General features: G+C 43.0%; 1 protein-coding gene across 6 annotated transcripts in view; it reads left to right on the top strand.

The window, feature by feature from the left end:
* Positions 1 to 19,146, top strand: part of LOC119028470 (voltage-dependent R-type calcium channel subunit alpha-1E) — a 105,515-nt gene that overhangs the window by 22,208 nt on the left and 64,161 nt on the right. For all 6 annotated transcript variants that reach the window (XM_037114500.1, XM_037114499.1, XM_037114496.1 and 3 more), the window contains exon 3: positions 13,643 to 13,909. In XM_037114500.1, the coding sequence (XP_036970395.1) occupies positions 13,643 to 13,909 (267 nt within the window). The remainder of the gene's footprint in view (positions 1 to 13,642; positions 13,910 to 19,146) is intronic.

The raw sequence follows: 19,146 nt of genomic DNA, 5'->3' as shown, positions 1-19,146 counted from the left end.
AGAAAAATATATAGAAAATAATTAAATCATGTCAGTTAAATCAAGCATATCTGAACTGCTTTAGAGGAGAAGCTATCTTTTTCATGTATACTCGTGTAATAACCTAAAAATGATGCAATTATTTATAGGCCACATCACCAAGCCCTATGCCACGTTAGGGCCCTGACTCACCTGCCGGCCCGCGCTGTAGTTTCTGCGATGTGTCCTGCTTAGTTGGTTGGACTCTTTAGCCGACTGAGCAAGTAGAAGTGATGGTGGAACCGATCGCTGAGAGAAATCACTCTGACACTCTGGCTGTTCATTTAGTGTGGTTTAGTCGTACTTTTCGCCTCCACCTCTTTGCCACCACCATATGCAACTCTATATTAGACCTAATACTTAATAGAATTGGCTACACTAGCGAGAGTAGTGTGAAAATGTGAGGCAGTCACTGCTTTATCATAAAAATCGTTTGTATATCTGCAGTCCCGAGTCGTCCTTTTCCCCCTTTGATTTAGGAATACAGACTACTGCAGCCTGGTGTAACAAAAGCAAAAGATACGAGCTAGTTGGCCTTCAGCTTGTCTTTGCGATGTGTTCAAATGCAACTTCTTGGCCGACAGACTTCAGATGTGATGTGAGGCTTCAGCCTTTGTCTCCACTAGCTCTTTGATGTCTGTCTGGACCCTTACAAAAGAAATCCAGTCCAATCATCTCTCCAGATATATTTCTTTCTGTTCAAACAAACCCCAACAAATTCTTAAATATAGTTCCCAAAAAACTTGATGGAAGGATTAATTTTGCATGTAAAAAAACCTTCTTTCTTTTGGCCTGTGAGCTGTTTTGTGCCAAGCTTTAATAGTGTGTGGATGGGAGGTGGTGTGTTTATGTGTTGTGTGCAGACTTGCTGAAACTGAACCAGCTGTCACATGCTTGTTTGGACATTAAAGTCCTGACACCCTGAGGAAGATCAATGTGCGCCCTGTCATAGACCTTGAATTCACTCCCGTCTGTTTATTCACAGCTTCGGATTTAAATATCAAAGATGATTGAGCTGTGCTTTGAGAGTTCAATGCCGTTAGCTTATTGGAGCAAATAATACCTTTGTAGTGCAACAGGATTTCTTTCAGCTGCTGATGCTTTCAAGCCAAATGGGTGCAGCGGGGAGACTAAGCTCTGGCTAAATTGCCTTCTTTGGCCCCTGTTTTAGGATTACACTTCAGTGATGGGTTGTGTCGCATGTGGTCGGCATCAGGATTGACACATTAGGCGCTGTTTGAGAGCAGTATGCAGAGAGACAAGCCAGAGACACGTCCGGAGTATGCGTGTGTGTGTGAGTGTGAGTGTGAGGTATCCATCACATCCATTTCTCCCCGAAATCCAGAGGGAGCCCAAATGTTGCAGCTGCGTGACTTATTTTGCTCCAGGAGGGAGAGTAGGTCTGACAAATGGGGAGAAGGATGCTGGGTAAGCAAACTGAGCCGTCATCAATATCCAACACAGCAGCTGCAAACTGCGGCTTCAGCAGCATGTCTGTGACCCCTAGTGGAGCTGCGGAGAACTTCCTGCTGCACAGACGGGCTCATGCATGCATTCATGAGACGGATTTGCGTTTAGCCTGTGAAGGAATCGTTTGTTTATGTGACCATGTCATTTGAAATTGAGATGGTGAAAAGGGGATATTTCCAGGAGAGGAATTCAAAAAAATGATTTAATTGAGAATTATTCATGCAGAGCAACAATGTGAACAAGGAAATGACACGTCACATATTTAAAGTTTTAAAGCTCTTTGTAGGCTGAATCACTGATAGAGCAAGAAGAGGTGCCTCAGGCTGCAGACACACAGAGAACTGAGGAATCACTCTTCCATCTAATTCATCTGCAGCCAAACTTTGATTTGATCCTGTGTGTGTTAAATTAACATTGTTTAGCCCGCCAGAGGGCATTCATAATCCACAGTCTTAGTGATTCACTGCAGCCTCAGTCGGGCTTGTCTGCACAGTGTGTTTTCCCGATCAGAGAAGCTGCCACTTAAGAAGCCATTAGATGATGATGTGGGGAAACGCTGTCGTGTGGAGTGAAAAATCAAGCAGAACCGACCTGCAGCTGCTGGAACAGTCTTAGTAATAACCTTGGATTGGGTCCTTGGAATTTAATTCAATTTTTGTTTGGAGTTCTTGGCTTATTTTCAACGGCTCTATGCAAATATAACCGCTGAGTTACTGATTTTCACTCAGGTATTTGGTTGGATTGGAGTTCTGGAGTATGGATGGGGATTTTGGGGACATTCAGGTCTCTCTGACTTTGACTCTCCTCTCTTCTCCTCTTTTCTTTTCTTTTCTTTTCTTTTCTTTTCTTTTCTTTTCTTTTCTTTTCTTTTCTTCTCTTCTCTCCTTTTCCTGGTTCTCCACCATCTGCAGGTCCTTGCACACCTCTGGGGTAAATTTACAGCCATCTGTTGACAATATTGATCTGTCGGCACTGCCAGTTTGATTATGAACTCTCTTTTCATTCACTCTAATTCTGAGCCAGATAGATATCTGGACTAATGGATGGTGTAATTTCAAAAACGGAATGGCTGCAGCGCCAAGCAGTCGGTGAGAAAAATCCTTATTCATGGCTTTTTTTTTCGATTAGCCCTACTGCTTCCATTTCACTGTATGTTATGATGGATTTCCATCATCAAGATTTAATGTTGGTTTTTTTTCTTTTTGTTTTGCACTGTGTTTTTTTTTAAAATCTTTGGTCTCTGAAACCCTGCCCATTAATACAGAGGAATAGAAACATTCCCTAAATGTACTAAATGGGTTCTTTTCACTGAGCAAGAAAACAATTTACAAGCTACTTCTCAGCTCTTTTCAAAAGTTTTTTCAATATTGTGCCTTTAGCAAGAATGCTTGTCTTGTCCAAGGTGGCTCTATAAAAGGAAATTGCTTTCACCGGTTTCATAACCATGAAAAAGCTGCTTGCATAACCTTATTAATGTATGTACCAGCCACAAAGTCCTCTCTTATCTGTGCCTTTTATTTTTCTCAGTGATATCTGTCTGTCTGCTTTTACAGGGACTGTACTTAAAGATTGACACGCACAGTGATGATCAGTGATGATCTATGCACAAACACACTTGAACACTGTATAATCTGATAAAGTGAATTTTACTTTGAAGAAATTGAGGAAACCAATTACCTAAAAATGACCAAGTAAAGCAGACTAATGATTCTAAGCTGTTCAAACCTTTTGATTGTACAACTTAAATGTAATAATCTACTTATTTGGTAATTCTGAGGTGATCAGAGTTTTTAAAAAGTAGCTTTACAGATTTAAAGTGAAGTATTTGACAAATCTGAGACAAAAATCCCGAAGGTACCTTTACTCAAATGACAAAACACTGAAATAAGAGTTTTCTGTCCCAGTAAATAATGTAGTACTGCTGTATGTCACTAGATGGAGATAATTGCACAGTAATTCAATTAACCTCAACTCTTGACTTCATTAAAAGGAAATGTTCTGAGGCCTCAGACCGATTTTAGAATAAATAATGTGAGAGCAATGTCAGTAGAAATGCTAATGTATTCCAGACTGAATCGTGACTCTGACATTCACCTTTTTATTGAATATCAATGTTGTCTACATGTAACAGACTCAATGCTCCCTGGGATTTCTGTATCCCTGGTATGATGCATTATTTCACCCCAAGAAAAAGGTCATAAAAGATACAATCAAAAAATGGATACAAGTTTTACCCCGGTGGTACTTTTTTATTTTTTTTTACTAGAAGGACATTAAACACCAACTAAACTCAATTATTTATGTTTGCACAAGCTTTAAGTCATTTATTTTCCATCAATAATATTTGTAGACACGGGAGCACATTTTCAAACATGATCAGTTGGGAAACACAAAATGTTTATTTCTCATCTCAAAGTCAAACTCTGTAGTTATAATTGTATATTATCACTGGTGGACAAAAAAAGAAAATGCTGTTAATGTGTCCTCTTCCCCCTCCATTGGACAAATCATGGTGAAATGTCCTCTTTTCACCAGAAGTATGTCACGACTCTCTGTGAGCCGGTGCCCCGCTGCATACAGCTGGTGCCCTCTTTATATTTTTGTGCCCCTGCCCCTCAAACATCTTGAGACCGCCGCTGTATACAATTGTGTAAAAACAACCACAGACTGTGCTTTTATGAAGAGTAAATGCTGTTTCAGATGTCCCCCCTCACACAGTTATTATTAGGGCACCGCTATGCTCATGTTAACATGGACAGCTTGGTGCCGAAGACTGCATTGCAGTGTTTTTTTATCTGCTGCTCAACTTCCTTGGGCCTCAAAATCCTCATAAACCCCGTATGAATGAATTTCTCAAAATCATTTGGTCAAGCTAATCCTCTGGCAAGTCAATACATCGCAGATTAAGCACATGAAGAAGAAACACACAGCCGTCTGCAACTGATGCCCCAAATCCCTAAAACACCCCTCTTTATCTTTTCTAAACTAAGTCACTTAACTTAATCGAGCCTCTCAGACAGCTATAGAGCTGTCAGCGCTTATGTTTCCAGAGCCCAACTGTTGCTTCGACCACTCTAAACTTGCAATATGTCAGAAAACCAGGTTAACAACATGCTTGTGGACGGGATCGTTTGTCTGGTGACGACGACCATAACTCAGGGTCCCCGCGGGGAACAATGATTTATAGGTTATTCGGTCTGAAAATCGAGGGTTACGGCCACAGATTCACAGGGCTGAGAATAGGGGGCATGTCAGTTCAGTTGCTAGGAAACAAGTAGGAGGGAGACAACAGAGGAAATCTGGGTTGGGTAGAAAGAGAGAGAGGGAGGGTGAGACAGCTGGAGAGATAGAAGAGGGCGAGACGGAGAGACAGAGTGAGAGACGGGCAGAGAAATTGTGCCGCGGGGTAAATATGTTTCATCATGTTTCCTTCGGGCACTGATCAAGAAAAGACAGCAACAGTGCTATTTCCATGATGCGTTATTACAGAGGGATGACTATTGATTCTGCCACGTGTAATTATTCCTGCCTCTGTGATCAAAAACTCTTTCCCAGACATTCAAATGCTGCTTCCTCATACGGCTCGCCATCAGCACGCACCCAGACACACGTACACAGTCGTCCTCTCATGTTCCAACCATTACCATCTCAATGAAGCTAAATATAGTCTGGTCCCCACGGCCCCTTCATCTTGCCACATCAATAGGCCCGGCTTTGTCGTCTGACCGTCCCCCTGTGTTTGCCTCCGGCTTTTTTTCTGTGTCACGTCGAATCCCGAGGTCTGGCCGGTGGCACACTGACCCAGCACAGCAGTTATTTTGGGGGGATACTTTTGGAGATAAACAAGCTGATTAATGAGAGCACGACACTTGACACCATGATAAGTTGGTGCTGTTGTAGGTTATAATATGAAGAAACAATACATGCGTTCGAAGGCATTAATCAAATGCAGCTGTTGTTGCAAACTTTCAAATGTGCTCAAAGTTCATTTCTACTGGAATCACGGAAAGTTGCCCTGGCTTTCAGAAATATTCTGTTATTTGCCACCATGTTCCCACTCCTGTTAATTTGTTCGTCAGACGGCAGATGGCGGGAACAGATTGTTTCTGTGCGGACGCATTTCTATATTTTTCGCCAGACTATCAATAGTTTATGTACAGCCATATGATGTGCACAATCAGACTTGAGCACAGTCCAAGCAGGACGGTATCTTCGCTTCAATCTGTCTCTGAAGAGTGGGTTGTGAATTTACACAGGTATTACGGAAGGCTGTGGCAGGGAAGACAAAAATGTTATCAACTGGTATTCTTCTGAGAGCTGCAATGAGAGAGAGCGAGAGAGAAAGCTCGTAATAAACAAACACGGCAGCATCTGTAAGAGCCAGACAAAGAGCAGACGGGGAGACGCGGCTCTGTGGTCAGTTATCCTCAGCTTGAAGCTGCATGTGAGCTGCTGCCTCTCTATGGAGGCGATGAATGCAGGCTAAGAACATCTATTATGTACTTTGAAAGGCTCAAAATCTAATGTACGTCATCTTGAGATTTAATTTCTAAAACCACCACCACCCATGTTTGGTGAAATGAATTCTAAGTTACAATTTCTCATCCTCCTCCTTGTCAATACACCTGTGAGATTTGCAGACTGTGTGAAGGGAAGCAGATACATCCTTTGTTTATTTTGCACAATTCTGCTCAAATGTGTGACACATAAAGTAGAGAGATGTACATGACAGATTACACATAACTTCTAACCAAATTACCAAAACCGCCAACTGTAGCTGCCACTGCCATGGAGCAGGTGTCCCCGACTGGGAGTTTGCAGCAGCGAGGGAGTGTTTGGTGTTTACACCATGGGAGCTTTGGACCATGATGGTCCGGGGCTAGCTGGTTAGCATTCTAACTTCAGTAAATATCTCTGCATAATGTCAAAACTGTTATTTCCTTACTGTCTGCTGATCATTTTCCGACAAAAAATCTTACATACTGCACCTTTAAAGATATAGCAGTAACATCATTATCGTCAATTAGCTATGATCTGATATCGTGAAAAGTAGGATAAATCCAAATGTAAGTGAGCTGGATGTTGGGTCATTCAGAAGCTTTGATAATCAATCCGGTCCCTCCTTGTGTTGTGACAGTGTGCAGCAGATGTGGAAAGTTTTGCACTCTGAAACAAACATAAAACTGACAGGTTTTTAGGTTCCAGCTTCACAGAAAACACATGGATGCAATGTTTGCCCATTAGATGTTAATCATAGTGTTGTGTCCTCAGTGTGTGAATGTGTGTGTGCTGGTGTAAAAAGGGCCTACTGATATTTGTATGTTGTAAAATAAACTGCAGAATATATGTATAAATATATATTAGAGTTTCTAAACATTTCTGCCATGCTAGAAGGCTCTGATTACATGTCTGATGAGTTGAAAAAAGCAAGTTGCCACAGCAAAACTGGGTGCGCCCACTTTGTAGTTTGTATTCCGGGCAACATGCGGAAGCATTTCTCCTCATGGATGTCTTGTTGCCACAGAGACTAATCTGATAATGACGGGTGGGAAACAATTGCATGTTCCGTAAGCCTCAAACTAAATTGCGCTCCTCAAATACAAAACACATGAAAGCCTTCGTGCTTCTGGAGAACCATACAGCAAACTACACTACCCACAATCCTTTGGTGCCAAGATTCTAATTTAGCATTTAAAGTGTTCAAAGTTTTGGGGAAAACATTTTAATCAGAAGACAAAGATCGTCATTGAATGATTTTCAATGCTTAAACAAACCAAATAAACAAACATCTTCGTTTTGATCACAGAATAAACAACTGGGCTTAACAATTTCATACTGTTTTACTTTTCAGACTGTTCCGGGGGCCTTATTTTCCTCTGAGAGCAGCTTGTGTGTCTGTTATGGAAAAAATTAATACTTCTGAGTTTGTATTATTACCTCATAAATATTGTAAGTTTGAATTTATTCTTCTACATCGTGTGAAATATAGACTTAAAGTTACATCTAATGGAACAAAACAGTTGGAGTGAGATCTTTAGCAGTGCTGACGTCATGATCGTACTGCCTGTTCCTGTGTGTTCTGCTCTTTTATACTCGCACATCTAAAGCCCCTCCCACGGCTGTCAACAAGTCTGATCTGTACACTGATGAAAATGTGTTGACACGTTTCACTCAGACAGACACACAGATTCCTTACGTGACGTCTCTCTGTCTGTGTAAATAACGTGTCTTCTCCTGTATGTTACTCCCTGCTCTGTAGCGGCCAGAACCTACTATTACACTTCATGCAATTCAGTTTATGATTAAACTCTCCTTCTTCTTTCCACGTTTATGCTCATCTCCCAGACATGAAATGGAAAACAACCGAAAGCAAATCTATCATTTTGAATTTCATCCATGACTGATAGACAGGATCCAGACTGCATGAGAGACTGTATCACCCAGGAATATTTCTTAAAATGTGTTGAACATTTTGAAAAAGTCGTTGTCTCTTTATCCTTCACTGGATACCTTTTGTCTGGAGTGTTTTTTAATGCTTTCGTCCAAAAATAGTCTTTAGTCTCTTCAGTCTCATTCCCAACTTGTCAAAAAGTTGTCGTGACATACTTCTGGTGAAGTTGGAAGTATGACTTTCTTTTTTTTTTGATAACTTTTCTTACAAATAGCACCTTTAAAGTAACAATTTAGATGTGATGATAAAGGCTTCAATAGTGGTGATATCTGGTTTAGGTATCTTGAAAGTTCTTGAAAAACTGCCTGAGTTTTACTCTCAGAAAGCTGTAGAAACCACGTGTTTCACACAGTATATTTTGGTCCTGTTGTTCTTGTTGAGTTAGCACATGTCAGGAAGCTACAATTGTACTACTAATGTCTCATAATTTGCTATTTTTAGCAGACCACATCACAATGAGCTGCACAATGCCTTAGTGATGTGTCAGCTTCTCACTCCGGCAAATCCACATTGGACTGGGTTGAAAAAATAAAGATTCATCACACAAAGCAACAGAGGCGGACTCAACATGTGTGAGGGGCAGAGGTGAAAAATAAAAAGGGTGAAAGTGCAGTGAAAGTTGTAGCTGCTGTATGCTACACGTGTGGACAGAAACGGGGTAAGCTGCGCTGTAGCCTGAAAATAGTTCCCAGAAAATGTGGGATGAATTCAAAGCGTGGGAGCTCGGTGGAAAGATGTTGGCAGGAGGAAATGGAAACTGTTCGAACGGTCACATACAATGACCAAACAAGTAAACACATGTGTGCTGTGAATTCACATGTGCGACAAATGTTCACATTTTTTTTTTTTTTTAGCGTGACTTCTTCCCCCTCAAGGTGAGTAGCTATTTTAGTTACAGGACTATTAAGCGGAGAGCTTGATAATGACCAGGTTTCGGATACAAGCCTGCCAGGTATCTCTTCACACTTTCTATTTCTGAACTGAAATCTTTGTTCTCACCTCAGTCCTGTGGCACTGAGGCTCATTACCAGAGCAGGAGCTGTCAACCTGCTGTCGTGACAGGTAACATTGTTAACCCTGCGTACCTCGGCAACATTTGTGCAAGCTAGACGTCTTTTACAGCTGGGAGAAGATTTTCAAACACTGACGCGTCCACCATGTCTCATTAAAAGTCAGTCCCCAAACAACATTTGCCTTATGTAACGTTGTGTTATCACGGCTAAGTGTTTTGTGTTTTTCACTATGTAGTCCTCTGTTTTAATAAAGTCAGCCCGCAACCCAGTCTGAAAGTCTTATAGGACTTTTTTAGGGTCCTGATGAAATATTCAAAAATCCAATAAAATGTCCTCTTACTTATATGGCAAAGATGTTCTTTTTGAATTCATTTATTTTGGCGGATCTGTATTTGAATTTAATTTCAGTTGGAAAACAAAATTTGAGCCATTCAGTCCAATAGAATCTTGGAAGTCTAGAAGAGCTGCACAATTAAGTTATCTCATCCACATTCAATTAGAAGGCTCACGTGGTGGAAGTCTCAAGTGCACATGCTCTATGGTCCACTCCACACCGAAGATGTGGGTATTTTCATATCCTGTATGTTTTTTTGGCTTCAGAGCACCATTGAACAGCCCTTATAGGAAAGAGATCCAGAGTCCAGATTTAATGTAACGTCCGCGGGTATGACAGCGTCAAGGGTCCGCCAGCACATCAGCAACAGCAGGGTCAACAATGGCAGAAAGTTTCAGAGACAGGCTAAAGTGTGCCATCTAGTTGTATCCTTTTGTAACACACATAGTATATCGGCAAGTATGAACAACCACGTCCACGGTGCAGCCGGTTGTCTATGTGACTGCTTGGTTATAAAGCCTTGGAGGCTCAGTGTGTAGGACTTACTGAGGATCTACTGAGATGTAATATAATCATAAATATGAATTATTGTGTTTTTGTTTTGGATCTACAGAGAGTGTTGATCCTCTTCCACACAGTGCGCTACGTTGCACTGGCATGTTTCCACAGCAGCCCAGAACAGACAAAACAAACTCTCGCTATAGAGGCGTTTCACTAAATCCTACGCACTGAACCTTTAATGTAGTGTTTGGATGAGAACAGAACTCTTGCAAATACTGACACGCTTTTTTACCTCCAGTTGAGATTATCTCATTTTGTTGATGGCTTTTAACTACTCTATAAAGCATTAATAATAAGCTTATTCACTATTGATACAGTCATTATTTACTAGGTCTTTATAGTGGGTGCCATGTTGGAAAAGAGGAACTAACTAACCTCAGGGCCAGTGGGTTCTTTTTGGTGTGACCGCTCTGATGAACACTGGAGTGGTTGATTGACCCAAGCCTCCGAACAAATTAAGTCACGTTTCACTTTAATAAAATAACTAGTTTGACTCCAGAAAGGTGCTCACGGCCTCATCTGCAACAAAAAAAAGCCCTAATGGCTCGCGCTCTGCCTTTTTTCCAGTAAAGAACCATCATCCCTCCACCCTAATCATCCCCGCTAACACCCAATTACCATAAATCACGCCTCACCTCCGAGCCAAGAAAGCTGTGGCTGCTGTGCACTCTCACCCCGGCAGAAAACAATGCGATGGTAGCACTTGCTTACCGCTGCTCAGAGGATGTGGCCGAAGTCACCTTTTCTGTCATACTCGGCTGAGACCGAAATGACTAAAGGCGAGTCAAACGTGATTCTTCTGCCTTGCAACCAGAGGAGACTGTTTCAGGGAAAATTTGTACGTCCCTTCTCGGCATTTTTAATGAGGAGACGTCAGAAATCTGTCTGTTATGTGTTCTATTTTTAATGCTCATAATGTGTTGAGGCGCTAATGAGTCGGAGGCCACACACCATTGATCACTGCCTTCGTCATACCGCCATCACTAAACACCCATCAGTGTCAGCGTCGTGCTTAACTCTCTCCTGTGGTTCATCGTCTGCTTGACTTATTGTTCCACCGCCATCTCTCTACTACCCCGTGTGTTTTTTAAAAGGAGTGCATGATGTCGGCTGGAGAATTTGACTTTAAACTTACTCCTTCAGCTTGACGCTCTTTCCCTCCGGCTTCTAATACAGGCTTGATCTTTTGCGAAAGTTTTTGTGTCTCAGTTAAAAATTAAAACTACATGTTTGTTGGTGAGTCCATCTGTCGAGACTTGCCAACTTGCCTGTTCCATCTGTGGCTCTTAGCTTCAAGCCCACTGGCTCTTACTGAAGATGCAAACAGCTCACAAAGCATGTAGTTTCATTTTTCTAAAGATAAATAAATAAATAAAAGGCAAGGTAAACTCTCAATTTCTGTTTTCGCCAAACATTACTCAAATAAAGGTAAGAAGTGCATTTCAGCTATTTTCAGACCTGGATTAATACATGTTTGGTGTTTGCAGCAGCGGGGCGATGAGCAGTATGTGTGATTGACTCAAAGTAAAGAACAGTGCCCAGGATAAAGGGACATGTTATCTACTGGATAGGATGGTCCGTCACTTTGGTTTAAACCCACCAAGACGTCACTGATTGGTTTTCAGACTACCGTTATGAAGCCTCAAGTGTTGGACAGAGGTGAGGAGAGTTTGATGCAATGGACATCACCATCATGTGTTTTGGAGCCAGGGGTGACCATATTTGGACAAGATGGTGGATCTGGGGAGGTCACTGACTGGATCAGAACCCGAGGACATGCTGTGGATTTTGACTAGTTAATCACAAGGTAGCCTAAAGCATACCCTTCTTTAAGGGTCATTTAAGGCTATTTTACTCTAAACGGGACCATAACTTACTAAATGAACATCTTGCTGGTTTTATTAAAAGGTCCATAATAAGTCCAAAGGTGTTGACTGCTTTTCAAAACATTGTGCATAGGTTACCCACAATGCAGCTGACCACAGGTTCGGAACTTTTTTTGGGGGGGGGGGTCATCTTATCTGTATCAGCCATGCCAAGCAGGTAATTATCGGTAATATCGGCTGAAAAGAAAATCCATGTGGTGCATCAATAAATAAATAAATTAAATAAATAAATAAATAAATAAATAAATACAATATAATAATAATAATAATAATAATAATAATAATAATAATAATAATAATAATAATAATAATAAAGGCAGGGCGAGAAAGACAAAGATGATAACAGAACAGTAAACAGCTGCTTTGCGAATGTTTCATGAGGACAAGATGCGGTCAAATATGTTTGTTAAAGCTCAAAACTGCGATTATAACTGTTTGTTTTCATGGAAACTCCGCGGGGCCCCTCGTAATCACTGCCCCGTCCATGATGTCTCATACCTGACAGCTGGAACATCTCCCTGCCTCTCCTCCTTCCCCGTGTGAAGCCCCGCACATCCTCGTGAGAGCAGCTGATCACTTCCAGCCGGCGCACAGCAGCTCGACTCCCCCTCACTATCACGCCTTCGATAGTGGGCTCTGAACCCTGCAATTAGCCAAAGACGCTCGCTGCTGTGCTCCTCCACAGTGTCTTGGCGTTTTTTGTTTTTTTGTTGTTGTTGTTGTTTTTTTGTTTTTTTATTAAACAACAGGTGTTTACTCCCCTCCAGATCTGGTGCGTGACCAGCTTTCAGTCTGCCGGCCCCGAGGCGTGACCACGCTGGGTGAGCAACCCGAGTGAAAGCCAGGGACGCAGCGTGGCCCCCACCCGCAGATGGTGGCATGAGAAACCTCCGTCTATCTGATGCAAAGGCGTAAAATCAGGCTGGGGCAGCGGGTTTATATGCCAATGATGTGAATTTCAATAAAATCTCATTGTGTGTGTTTTTAATGCACTATGGATGTTTTTCTTCATTGGCTGTTAACTAGACCCGCGCGTAATAATCGTCAGGGTTGCACAGAGGTGAGGAGAGGTGTGTCTGGTCTTTTCTCTCCTCCTGCCCTCTCAGGAGAGGGAGACACTTCCTCCAACATCACCACTACCATCATCCCACTGCAGACCAGACGGATTGTTTTTTTTGTTTGTTTTTTTTTCTTCCCCTGCCTTGCTGTGACGGGCAGTTGACAGCTTGTGCTTTGCTCGTGTCTTGTTTCGGGGAAAATGTAGTGGAAAATAACCAAAGTTTTGGTTTTTTTTTGTCCCCCCCTCCCCGCCAGCTCGTCCTCTTACGCATGCAGCAGGATAGTGCTCACCAGAAAGGAGAAGAGAGGAGACACGCGTGGTGTGCTCTGAATTACTCAGAGGACTAGTTTATTTAATAATAAATACATAAAAGAAAAAAGAAAGAAAGAAATCCACGGATCGCCCTGCTCCTCTGCCTCTCGCTCTGGGGACTGACTGAGGATGGCTGAAGAGGACGTGACCTGTTGCAGCAGGTCTTGAAGCTCTCACAGTGCTCGGATGGATAAAACGCAGCAGAATGAATCAGTTGTTACAGCTTCGGATTGTTAAATGAGGCGCGATTGATTTACTTTTTGGATACGTGTCCTCTTCGATTACGCAGAGCGCACTCGAAGGAGAAGGGAGTCGACGTGCTTTGCTGAATGTTCTGAACAGATTGTCGCTCAGATTCTGAAGTTGACGGGAGGGGGTGAGCTATTTTCGCGACTAAAACAGATGATGGACTAAAACGGGTCCGGATCTCGCCACTCCGCTGCGGTCACACGGAGCGCAGCACCGCGCCCTGCTTTCCGGGAGACTATAACCTCCTTTTCCTGCCTCCTGTCTCACACTGTCCTCCCCGTTTAACAGGATGGCCCGCTTTGGAGACGACGTCCCGGGCTTGCTGGGCTCCGGGGATGGAGGGTCCGAGCGCAACAGGAACCGCGACGGAGCGGCCGTGTCCACAGGTGGCATCTCCCCAGCCTTCAAGCAGACCAAAGCGCAGCGTGCCCGCACCATGGCCCTGTACAACCCCATCCCGGTCAGGGAGAACTGCTTCACCGTCAACAGGTCCCTCTTCATCTTCGGCGAGGACAACGTGGTCAGGAAGTACGCCAAGAAAATCATTGAGTGGCCATATCCTTTTCTGCTTCACGGTGCGAGTGAAGCGGGTGGTGTGTGAAATGTGCAGGAAGTCACGCTGGGGTTGAATTACAGAGGTGGGTAAACTGTGGTCGCTGTGTTTAACCGGAATCCATTTGTGGTCCCCGGTTTGAACGTGGACGTCTCCTATCTCTCCACAAGTGCGCACAAATACACACCCAACCCTCAAACAGCCGAGTTCTCTCCAGTGTTTTGTGCCTGTGCTACACAGAGTCAGCACCATGGACAGCACACACAGAGCCACATATGATGGGTTCAACACACACACACACACACAGAAAGAGAGAGAGAGAGAGAGAGAGAGAATTGCATGTTTAATACATTACTTTTTGGTTCATTAACTGATTACCTAATTTAAATCCCATACTGCACAGGACATTATTAATCTATGAGAAGGGAATGACGAACACACCAAATATGTCTTTTTTTTAATTTAAAATTGAAATCTTCCTCCTTATTTCATGGAGCGATCATCCAAAAGTGGATGTAATAAGCTGATACATGAGTGTGACTCAGGTTATGACAACAGCTATATCTAGACCAAAACTACTGCAGAGGGGGAGGAGGTGTCAGTGGAAAGTGGATTAGAGGAACACACAGGAGTTTCTCCTCTGTCTGTCCGTAGCCGTGAATCTCTTCTGTCAACGAAAACCTATGAAGCTGTCATTGTCATGTGTCCAACTCAACTAAGGCCGCGTCAAATAATCGATTGGTTTATGACGGAAAGCGATTTGCGGCTATTTTTGATAAACGATGATCGGTTCTGGTCATTTTTTTAGCAGAACCATCGAACATTCTCTGAGGGGATTTGCCTCATTTGACTGCAAACTGTTTATTTTGGAGTTTTGATCTGACAAAACAAGACATCTGCAATGCAGAACTCTTTTTAAGTGTATGTTCCTTATTTTTAAGTCAAAATAGCCTGTTACACATGATGTAAGTAACATTTTAAAGAGATCAGTGGGTCTTGTTTTAGACAGTTTTCACTTATTCCATTTACAGCCTTTTTTTTTTTTTTCATTGGCGAGAAACACCTCGTGATCATTGTCTTTTATTCATTTTTGAAGCAGCATTTTTTCCAGTTCGAAGACATCTCTCCTGTCCTATTTTTATGATTCAATGTTGTGTTCTTGGCTAACTCACCCACTTAACACAACCATTTAAAATGCATCTGCTCCTATCTGCCTGAGTACTAAATCAGGTGGAGGCATTATCCAAATGTGTGTTACATAACACTTTTATTAACTCTCAGTAGTACGATTACATTAATGATTATTTGGCGGCGTTATCAAACCTAATGACTCACTCTTCTATTACTGAAAGGGGAGAGACTTTATTATTTCCTCCCCCTGTTGCTGAGGAGGACGACCACACGCAGATGTCCATCGGTGGCGTGTTTGTGCTGCTGCTGTTGCTGCTGCTGCTGCTGTTGCTGTGCAGCTCACCAGGTGTCCGTGCCAGGTGTGGCCTCTCCTCTGCTATTGTTCTGCTCCATTCAGCAGCTTCCTGACTGACTGACTGACTGGCCCACTGCTGATTTAAGAAAAAAAAAAAAAAAAAGAAACAGCAAATAGAATCCATTGTTGATCGCTGCGTATTGTTGTTTCCTCTGGGTTTGCCCCTCCGTTGAGGTGATTAAAAATAGAAACGGGATGAATTTCAATCAGCAGCTGAGGGAAAAGGGTTGAAGCCTGCGCATGAGTTGGTTATCTGATGACAGTCATGTCAGCCGTCCAATGGTCGGGCCGTAACATTAACCGTACTCCAACTGCACTGTATTCTGTGGCTTTATGTCACAATACCGTGTGTGCTGTAGTGACCGTGAGGAAACGAGTCAGACTGAATGACCTGCAGGTTAATGTGCTGTTATGGAGGGAGTGTCTCATTACAGCTAATGAGCTCTACTGTATCTGATCAACAGACATTAACAGGAATTATATGTGATGATGTCTGACCGCCGTGTCATGAGCTATTACAGCCAGTCATCACTCACTCGGTTATTCTGTATTAGACTGTTTGCTAATATGGTTTTGAAGGGAGTGATGCTGAGCTGAGTGTTGCTGTGTTCTGGTCAATATCCACTGTGGCTGTGATGAGTGGCTCCCTGCATACAAAATTATACCCAGACCTGCACTGACAGACTTTTTCGGCCACTTGGGGTTTGTTGGAAAAAAGTTTTGACATGTGGAATTGACATATTTTAAGTTCATATAGTGAACATTTTAGCAAACAGTTTCCTATTTATACATTCAGCAGTGATTTCAGACCACGTTGCAAATGTAAGTCCAATCACCCGCTTTCAGTTTCTACCAGCTCCTGAAAGAAATGCCTGGTTCTTCAGCAGCTAAATGCTCTACTGAGTTCACCAGCTCGTCTCTAACTGTGTCATCGCCTCGTGTCAGGGACATTGCAGAGTGTCACTATTTGTCAGGCCTTGTTGCCAGCTTTTTGGCCAGATCAGCATGTAGAGCCAGTGCACAAGAGGAGAAACATAAAAGAATGAGAAGGAAAGCCCTTTGAAGGCTGTAGTTTCGATACAGTATATGATTTCACCCGTTTAACGCTGGGGCGAGTGCAGCTCAGGGGGTACGGCGATTGGTCGAGTAATCGGAACGTCGCTGGCTCAAACCCATGCCTCCACCCCCGGCTGCATGTCAGAGTATCCTTGAGAAAGATACTGGAACCCAAATTGCCCCTGATGAGCAGTTGGCACAGTACGTGGCTGCTGCTGCCATCAGTGTATGAATGCGTGTGTGAAATCTGAGTAGAATGGAAAAGCACTACAGAAATGCATGTCCATCTACCGCCCATCTGACGCAGGTTCTCCTTATTTTTCACCTCCACCTCTTCACTAGGGCCATAAGCAACTCTTTATCAGGCATGCTCTTTGATTCAAAGTAGACCGGTGGTATGGGGAGGTATCTCCTCTCACGCATTCGGCTGTCTGCTGCAGTCTTCTCTTCGTGTGCGTAAGTGCGGCTCTGTGGTCACAGATGTGATGGACCCTTATTGTGTTGAGCAGGTGGTGTACAGGGTTTTTTTTTAGAGCTTCCAGCTTTGACAGCGGCGAGAACCAAAACAGTAAGGTTGTTGGCTGGCCACCTAATCGGCGAGACAAAACTTGCTGTAAAGCTCAGCAAAAATAACTGCCATTATTTGGTCACAAAATGTCACTTATTAACATGTTTTTTTTGTTGTTGTTTTTTTTTTTTGCAAGAACGATATGTTATGATTTTACAAGGAGGTTAATATGCTGCTCTAATTCTTAACTAGTAGCAGCGACTCCCTTCAGTCTAGTTATTAATATGAGGTTCCCTGGCTAAGCTGTGCTGCATTTTCCTTTGACCGTCCAATGGAGAACTGGCTTTAAGGACTTTGAGAACTGATTCTTTGTAGATTTTTCATCTCCTAAACTTCACAAAATGTGAATCTATTTCTAATTCTTTAGGTCCTAACGCTAAAACAGCTCCTTGAAGAAGTGAAAACCACCCTTAAACATCCTCACGCATATTGGTCCTCACAGAAATTGCTATACAGGAGCGTGCGCACGCACACACACACACACACACGCACACAAACACATACACACACATACATGCACGCAATCTCTGCAGGACATCTCGTAAAAGGTCAGCCTTGTGTTTGGAGCACAACTTGCCGCTGTCACCTCACTGTAAGAGCCCCTTTTTGTCTCTGAGTGCTCAATTAACTGCAGATGATCAATTCAGGAAATATTCAGAGGTCTGAGAGGCATGGTGGGTTTTGTGTTGGCTCATTTCTTTGGGTTCATATTCTCTCTTTTAGTCCACAGGAGTAAAAGGTTGTGTGTGTGTGTGTGAGTCTACAGTAGCTGCCTGAGGTCTCAGTTGATGGAGGGCTGATGGAGGCCTGGCAGGGAAGAGGCAGGGCTAATTAAGCAGGCGGGCTGAGCGTAGTGCGGCAGGCCTGGTGAGGACCGGCAGCTGCTCCCTCTGTCTGATCCCCACTGGGACCCCCCACGGTGGGAAGTTTCCCATTGAGAAGGTACACCTCTAAATAATAGATTGATTGGTTTAATAGGGTTTGTTTCATCAGGGCACACAGAAATAACCACACGCCTGATACTTTTTTAAGCATGGAACAGTAACACGGGTTCTTTAGATGCTGGGCAGGAAATGGCACAGATTATGTTTTCTTACCTTGTTCTCTCTCGGAGGTGTAACCAGGACTTAAAATTCACAAATGGTAATTTCATTAAGGCACATTTTAATGTCGTAAATTCTTTGTGTATGGCTCAGGGGTCAGCTTATACTTGAGGAACGTCATTAATTTCCCCCTTAACTACATTGCATCCTTGCGTGAAAAACCGAAATGGAAAATTAGAAGGGAAATGACCCTGATGTCCCCTTGTGCATTTATGGTCTTATCCTCATTTATTCTCCATTTAGCACTTGCTTTTTTTTTTAACCTCTTAAATGAGAGCACATTTTCGGAGTTAATCTGAACGAAAATTACACAAGTAATTGTGGATGTAACCCCACAAACATCACAATCACATGGAGGCGTGTTCCAGCCTCCTCCTCCAGTTTCCTCAGGGCCTCTGGTGTTATAACTGTATATCCACCGGTCCGCTATACCTCCTGACAGAGGTGTATATAAGAGCAGCCTGTGGCTCTCAACTGACAGGGTTTACTCACAGGGCTGACTGAACTATGGCCGCATTTATCCCCAGGATTGATCGGCTGGCTCAAGCAGGCCACTGAGGTGTGGAGGTGATGTGGAATTAAAGGAATATTGAACTGCGTTTGGCGCAGCAGTCTGTTAAATCCATTCAGCTGACGACACCTTTTATTCCGTGCATTTTTAATGAATCGTCAAAGTCTCGATTCTTTAATGGAGTTGTTGTGTATCAGTTTCTTGATTTGACTGGAGATTAAACTCCTGGCTTTGCTCCTTGTTTGTGTATTTAACGCCGCTCTTTGCCTTTGACACACACTCACTCACTCACACACACACACACACACACACACACACACACACACACACACACACACACACACACAAAGACAGCTGATAATTCACAGCTTTCCAATAAGCCAGCCTCAGATGCCTGTGATTCATTTTGATTTTCACCTCCATGTAATGATAATCACAGGGGCTCGGATCCAATCTGGGCTTGAGCGTATTCACAGATGCACAGGGCATCACACTCCGTCTCCGTGTCTATTTTT

The sequence above is a fragment of the Acanthopagrus latus genome, chromosome 11 (genome assembly GCF_904848185.1).
Source record: "Acanthopagrus latus isolate v.2019 chromosome 11, fAcaLat1.1, whole genome shotgun sequence".
In the NCBI taxonomy this organism is placed as follows: Eukaryota; Metazoa; Chordata; class Actinopteri; order Spariformes; family Sparidae; genus Acanthopagrus; species Acanthopagrus latus.
The sequence above is the reverse complement of the archived record's forward strand: the minus strand, read 5'-3'. Positions and strand labels throughout refer to the sequence as shown.